The following is a 7,351-nucleotide window of genomic DNA, read 5'->3' as shown; positions in this document are numbered from 1 at the left end:
TCTCCATATTTTTGGAGTAGCGGAAATCTCTGATTAAAGAGGCTGACAAGGCGGTTGTGGAGGTCCTCATCGCTCGTGTGCATGCATCCGCTACTTCTATCTCCGGGAGTGATCGAGCTAGGTCGCCGTAGTTGGTGCTGCCTTTTCCGTCTATCATTGTCTTAGTCTGGTCTTGTTGTGTTCTTTTCTTGGCCCGTGTGCCATTTTGCCGGTTGTGGCCGTCTTATTTCTGCTCGGTAGTTTGATACTTTGTTTGTCTTGGATGTTCGGTTGTTACTCTGGTTACGTGGTGGCTTTATTAATTTAAAGTCGAGCTGCGGCCTTTACTCTAAAAAACTAAGAACACAAGAAACTTGATAACCTTGTTGACATGTTGGGAACAAGTTTGTTTTGTGTTTTGTGTGTAGGTACCACTGACTTTGTTTGTTGGTAGAACTCCTTCTGGTTCGATAAACATTGATTCTCTACCAAGAAAACACTTATTGCTAAGTTACTGCATCCTTCTATCTGAGATTACCCAATCACTCTTACGAGAGAGCAAACATAACCCATCATATCTTCACTATATTCTAGCAATTCCCAAAAAATCTACTAAAATGAAGCATACCACACCTAATGATATGTTTATAGATGACTTGGACGTGAAAGCCTTAAAGGTGCTTATGTATAAAGGTTCCTATCAAGTTTTTCAATATATTTTATGTAAGTGATATCAATCGTCTTTGTGTAGGTGTAGGTGTCAGCAATACGACTAGTGTGCTCACAAAGTTCTGAGAGAAAACAAGTAAAAATATGTTTTCATTTGTATTATTGGTTGTGCTGCATGTGGTTTCCTCGTGTTTGATACAAAGGCATATCAAATTGGCCATCTTTACATCTACTAAGCTCTCTTCAAAGAGTCTTATAGGTGTGTGGGGCCCGTTGTCAATGTCGACACACCTCTTCCCTTTCGCCGTACATAAATTCCCCTCTCCCCAAATCAATGCCCCTCACTCATGCGTAACCATGTCGGCACCCCTCTTCCAAGAAAGTTGGTGTCACTGCCTCCATCGCTTCTCCGGGTTAAAAGTATCGGCGTCGCCACCCGACCTCCGTGTTCTCATAATTGCCATGTACAAGCTATTGCCAAGATTGGTTACAATCACATTGACAAACATTATGTGGAAAATGAGCTATAGTTAGTATCATGTATATGAACAAAAACATCATTTGTTACTATTGATATTCCCTCAAATTAAAACCACTAAATATAACTTTATTTTAGAATTGTGTGTTTATTACCAAAAGTACATTAGTACTACGATAAAAATATGGGAGTGGCTAGAACTCGTCTAGATGAGATATAATTTGGTCTCATTCACTTTTTTTTCTATGGTATGTTATGATAGATTAAGGGATGCCCTCCATCACCCCGCTCATTGGGTTGCGCTTGGGTGTGCTTGGTTGCAGTTGCAGCCGTGTCACTACGGTTGCAACTACTAAACAAAAGCAGGTTCCGTTCGCACCTTACGTCTTGTATTTGCGGTCGTGTCGAATCGGTTGCAACTACTAGCCTTAGCACAAGCGTTTACAGTTGGGTATCACAGGTTGCAGTTGCAGCCGTGTCGGTTAGGTTGCAACTGCTACATAGAAATAGAAAAAAAAGGATGCCCTCCATCACCCCGCTCGTTGCGGTTGCGGTTGGGTGTGCTTGGTTGCAGTTGCAGTCGTGTCACTGCGGTTGTAACTACTACTACAAAAAAAGGAAAAAGCAGATTCCGTTCGCGCCTTACGTCTTGCAGTTGCGGTCGTGTCGGGTCGGTTGCAACTACTAGCCTTAGCACAAGCGCTTACAGTTGGGTATCACAAGTTGTAGTTGCCAGCTGTGTCGGTTAGGTTGCAACAGCTACATAGAAAAAGAAAAAAAGAAAAAAAAACAGAAATGATGTCTTACATTGATAAAGTGAATGAGACCAATTTATTTCTCATTCGAATGAGTTTTAGCAAAACCGTAAAAATATTGATATTCCCTGTCCCATTTGGTGGAGTATTTCAAAACCAGTAATAATTGAAGAAAAAACCCATCATATTGTCTTTTGGAAGAAAAGAACAGAACACCTCAGAAAGCCCTGCACAAACGGACATCGGCCTACGGGCTCGTCTACTCGCCTCGTCATTCAAATCCCTCCTCTCTCCGACGGACCCGTGGAGCCCGTCGCGATTCTACTAGTCTGCATCCTCCGGCGAGCGAACCGGCGAAGACTAACGCGACGCAGGTGACCGGCTCCTCCCTTCCTCTGCTATCTCGCTCTTCGGCACCTCCATTTTCCGGCCTTCCACCTATCTCAACCTTTTACCTTGGCTGTCCGTGTTCTGTAGCGAGGACGCACACCACCTGCTCGACGGAATGCTCCCCTAGGAAGCAACTCAAGAACAGCGAAGCGCCGTCCCTAAACAGCGGAGATGGACGACCTCCTGGACGACGTCCTTCCCATCGTCCTCTCGTTCCTGCCAGCACACGACGCGGTGCGGACGTGCGTGCTCTCCCCCCGCTGGCGCCACCTCTGGACCTCTGCGCCCGGCCTCCGCATCACCGCCGTTGGGGGCTTCGGGAACGCCGACAAGTTCAATCATTTCGTTGACCGGCTGCTCTTCCTCCGTCGCCACTCAGACTGCCCCCTGGAGTCATGCGAGTTCGATCTGGACGATAGAGAGTTCGATTTCAATTGCATCTCGTCCTTTCAGCATGTGTATCGCTGGAGCCTGCAGTCTGCTTTGGACTGCAATGTCCGGGTCCTTCGGTGCAGTTTCACGGACACCAACCCCAACTTCCCCATTGTCCCCGATCAACTATCTGAATATCCAGATCCTCTACTCTCCCAGCACCTCACTAGGCTAGACCTCCATTGCATCCGCTGCGCTCTTGATTTTTCGGGCTGTCCAGTGCTGGTGGACCTTAAGATGGAGTATTGCATTACACATGCTGGTGAAATGGTGTCTCCATCCTTGCGGCAGCTGAGTATGATCTGCTGTGAACTCAACATGTGGCATCGTACTCAAATAACCTTACCGAATCTTGTTCGCTTGGAATTTGTCAATTGTTCTGGTAGACTTCCATTACTTGAAAGCCTGCCATCATTGGAAATGGCTGTCATTAATCTTGGGGAGTTTTCTGAGGATCGGTGTTCCAGGAGCGCGTCAGGCTGTCTTGATGACGATCCATGCTATAACTGTCGTTTTCATTTTGAGTTCATTGCTCAACGCGGAGGTAGCCACTTCTTCCAGGGTTTGTCGCGGGCTAAACACTTGAAGGTGTTAGCTTACTATGATGATGCGGTATGTATGCTTGCAACCACTCTATTTTGGCTTCTAATGATATATCAAGAACTATAGCATCAGCTAAAGTGCATGTACCCAGTTTATGCTCCCACATTGTCATACTTATTTCCGTACCAGAAATTATCAACCAACATCATAATTGAGTCAAAATTTAGTGCTGTCACATTCATTGTCTTCAATCTATGTAGTTACTCGAAACTGGTTCAGGAATCCCCTCATGATCTGACCTTTTTGTTATTTGATAATTGTCACTAACTTATACTAATTCCAAAATGGTACCTTTACTATGTCAAATATATAGAAGTTTCTTTGACACACAAAATATATACATGCTACAAATCTTTTCCATTACTTGCTTCTAGTTACTATGGAAATTTCAATCTCTAGTTCTCTACGGGAATGATTGGTCTCATTCTGTACATAAAGGAACCAGCAGGCTTATTCTTCGATCTCGATTATTTGCATTTTGTGTAGTTCATTTTTCAAAGAGATCTGAAGTGGCGCCCTACATTCCCCATGTTAAAGACTTTGATACTCGACGACTGATGTTTGCATGCTGACCTCAGTTCTGTGATTCATTTTATCCAACACTCGCCAAATCTTGAGAAGGTTACTCTCAAGCTTCTTGAGGTATATCTTTTGTGGATGGATAGCTGTGTGTTACCCAAATTACGTCACATGGCTGTTTGACTTAGTATGGTCTTTGTCTGTTGTAGGAATTTGATTCTTCAATGGTGACAGAAGGAGATAACAATTTGTCGGAAGAAACATTTTCATCAGACCATCTTAAAATGGTAGAAATCAAATGTTTAAAGGTTGATGGAAGAATTGACAAAATTCTGAAGATCCTGAGTGCTTGTGGCATATCACTGGAGAAAATCTACATCCGACAGACCAATACAAGTTCCGGATCTGAATGTGAGTTAAAAGTATTGAATTGTGTGTGATTCTTCTGTTTATGCGATTTTCCTCTGCATGTTTTACTTATAAATGGGGCAGTAAACAGAACCTCAAACTTGAAATAACTAATTATTTATTTGCATGTAAGTGGAAGAAACATAGAAACTACATTCATGAAAAACAGTGCATTACATTTATCTAACTGCTGAAACTTGTCCAAAATTATACCATATCAGTTTGCGTTACAATATTGGCACCCATTTTGATTGAATTTGCTGCCATGTAGATTCCACTTATGAAAACTAACGTCTGAATATATTATTCATCACTTGAGTTATGGTTCCTGCTCTGTAGTTTATGGGTGGGCGTCCTTGTCCATGATTATTTTTCTGTTTTTATTATGTAAAAGTTTTCTGTTGGTCGGAATAAACTATTATATTCTGCAAAATACCCCGTATATTTCGATAACGTCCTACTGAGTTGATTGTGTTGTTTGAATACTTTTACAGGTTCTAATTTTGTGTGCACGGGTTCCAGCTTCAACTAGAGGTAAGAAGATGCGGTCGGCTGGTCTTTCTAACTTCCCTTTGATTATTTGGATATGTACCGATCTAAGTTTTTTTATGGGCATGATGTAGTTGTCTGCCATAAATCTGTGTTAATGGTTTTTCAAGATAACCTGTCTTGATTATCTTGGATTATTTATTGGAATCCCCTATAGTTCACCTAATTGTTTGAATATTTGGCAACCCTCTGCCATGAAGATAATCATGTTTGCTTGTGGTGTATACTAGAGGGGCAGGACCATGAGGTCATAAAGATGTGAACCTTGATTTCTGTGTGTTACTTAGAACTTTGACTGAAGCCATACAAATGATGATTCCTGCGCTTCAGTCCCTCACCGAGTCAATAAACTTTGCCATTCACTCATGCAGGTTTCAGTTATGCTTGTAATGTTCTGAAGGAAACAGAGCTGCGGAGATTTGTCTTTCTATACTAAGGAAATAGAGAAGATTTGCACTGTTCATGGATTTATGATGAATGCTGGCTGTCCTGTTTTGAAACCTCAACGAGTGAACTCTCCTCCTTTCCAAACGCACGTTGCAATGTTAGGAGCTTCTGTTGTTGTTGCTTGCCTGTGATGGTTTCCTGATGAATGTTGACTGTCTAGAAACACATGTTGCTATTTTAGGTCTTATGATGACTTGTGCACTAACTGCCAAAGAGAACTTATCATAGTAGGGATGAATGTTCTAACACTATTTCCTTGTGGGGCTTGCTTGGCTGTGAATGGATCATGGAACATGCTTTGGAGCTTGCTTTCTTTAGCTGACCTTCAGCCAGTCAGCCCTTATGTCTGACAAAGCCTAGTTTTACTTTTTTATTGTTGAAATTTAAAAGATTTTAAGGCAAATACAGAGGGAGCTAGGAGCTCAGTGCAGCCGTTCAACACTTGGAATTCTTCTGTTATTCTCAGCAGGAGATGCCTGGTACAGTTCAAGCTGAAAAAAAAGGGGCGCATTCGTGGGCGCTTCGAGGATGGTCCTACGGCATTTAGGACTCTGTGATTAGGCAAAACGGAGTGGAAACTTTATGCTTTTTCGTAGGAAAAATGAAAATGGATTTTCGTAGGAAAAATGAAAATGGAGAGGAAATATGAAAACGTAAATGGAAATGGAAATGAAATTTATGCGGAAGCGAAAACAAAAATGGAACAATTTTTTTCGGGTGGAACAGATGTGGAAATGGAACTTTCCGTTTCTGTGAATATGATATTTCCATTTTTTGTATAGGCCTATGGCTGCTTTGTAGCGCGACTATCAAACAACACACAATGACACAATAATCATAATGGGTCATTTGATGCCCAATTACCACATACATACTCAGCTAGACCCTATACACAATTGTCGACTACTACTACTACTAACTATGCTAAGGTGCCAACATAATCATATTATTTTTAGCCATGTTAATATTTCATTATATTTTTGGTTTATGTTTATTTCTACATGACTCAAGGTTCATTATATTTTTGGTTTATGTTTATTTCTACATGACTCAAGGGGTTCTAAATTTCTGGAAAATGCCCACTCATGTTTCCGTGTCCGCTCCTTATTCGCTCTATGTCTGTTTCAGGTAGTATATGTTTCCATATTAATTTTCGGGGTTTTCATATTCGTTTCCGCTTCTGCAAAAAAATATGAAAACAAATCTGATAGCACCCAGTTCCGTCCGTTTCCGTTCCGTTTTCATCCCTATCTGTGATCATAGGAAACGATTGTTTGCCGGGAGGCTTTGGATGTTGATGCGCGAAGACTGAGAATTGTATCCCACTATCGGGCGGAAGTGAATAACTTGTTTTATTATGCGGTTGCTTGATTCTTAGCCACACTTTAGAGAACCCCGTATAATGCCCCTACCGCAAAATAACCGTCAAAGTACGGGTCGATGCGGAAAATGCTGCTCGACCAGACCTCGCAAACGTGTCCGACCCGTAAATTATTTTTGCGGGGCGCGGCAAAAGTTTGCCCTCAACCTTCAGATTCACGGGGTGGGAGGCCGACCCGAGCTCGCCCCCCCTATCGCAACGAGATTTGGTGCGAGGAAAATTTCCGCGCGACCGTTCCCCGCTCCCCCTCCTCGGCAGCCATTGCATCGCCATCGCGCGCTCCAGTCCATCTTCCCCACCATTCTTCGCCGTCATGGAAGCCTCCCAGTCGTCCCACGTCAACGTGGAGGTCGCGCACGCGCAATCCCCTCCGACGGATCTTGTCGCCGGTCATGTCGTCCCACCCGTCGCCCAAGGCAGCAACGAGCGTGCCCGCAAGCGGCAGGGCAACATTGTCGTGTCGGGCGGCAATCCGGCTAGCCTCGCCGGAAAGGCATGCACGCCGGGCGCTGCCGCTGCCGCTGCTGCGCGATTTGCCCGGCCCTCGGCGGAGAAGATGAGCAAGGTTTCGGGCGTGAAGCGAAAGAAGGTTCCTACGAAAAGGCCGGCGCCTTCGTCCACTCCCTCCGCCTCGGCGAGATGTTCCGTGACGATGCCTATCAATGCTGCTTCCACCGCATGCGAGGTGTTCGATGAAATGGCCGGAAGGTATGCATCTCCCCTCCCTTGTTCTTGCTTCGC

General features: G+C 43.8%; 1 protein-coding gene across 1 annotated transcript; it reads left to right on the top strand.

Annotated features, from left to right (window-relative positions):
• The first annotated feature begins 2,114 nt into the window (after positions 1–2,114).
• On the top strand, positions 2,115–5,532 carry LOC123430692 (F-box/FBD/LRR-repeat protein At2g26030-like). The gene is made up of 6 exons (XM_045114539.1): positions 2,115–2,255; positions 2,359–3,315; positions 3,793–3,948; positions 4,035–4,236; positions 4,728–4,767; positions 5,154–5,532. The coding sequence occupies exons 2-3, from the start codon at positions 2,443–2,445 to the stop codon at positions 3,862–3,864; spliced, it is 945 nt and encodes a 314-aa protein (XP_044970474.1). The 5' UTR covers positions 2,115–2,255; positions 2,359–2,442; the 3' UTR covers positions 3,865–3,948; positions 4,035–4,236; positions 4,728–4,767; positions 5,154–5,532.
• Positions 5,533–7,351: the final 1,819 nt, after the last annotated feature.

Source organism: Hordeum vulgare, chromosome 2H (assembly GCF_904849725.1).
Source record: "Hordeum vulgare subsp. vulgare chromosome 2H, MorexV3_pseudomolecules_assembly, whole genome shotgun sequence".
NCBI classification, from domain to species: Eukaryota; Viridiplantae; Streptophyta; class Magnoliopsida; order Poales; family Poaceae; genus Hordeum; species Hordeum vulgare.
This window is presented reverse-complemented; position numbering and strand designations above follow the sequence as displayed.

Coding starts and splice junctions, on each gene's coding strand:
- LOC123430692 (XM_045114539.1), top strand. CDS start 2,443: ATGGACGACCTCCTGGACGACGTCCTTCCCATCGTCCTCTCGTTCCTG. Junction 3,316..3,792: donor TAGCTTACTATGATGATGCG/GTATGTATGCTT, acceptor CATTTTGTGTAG/TTCATTTTTCAAAGAGATCT.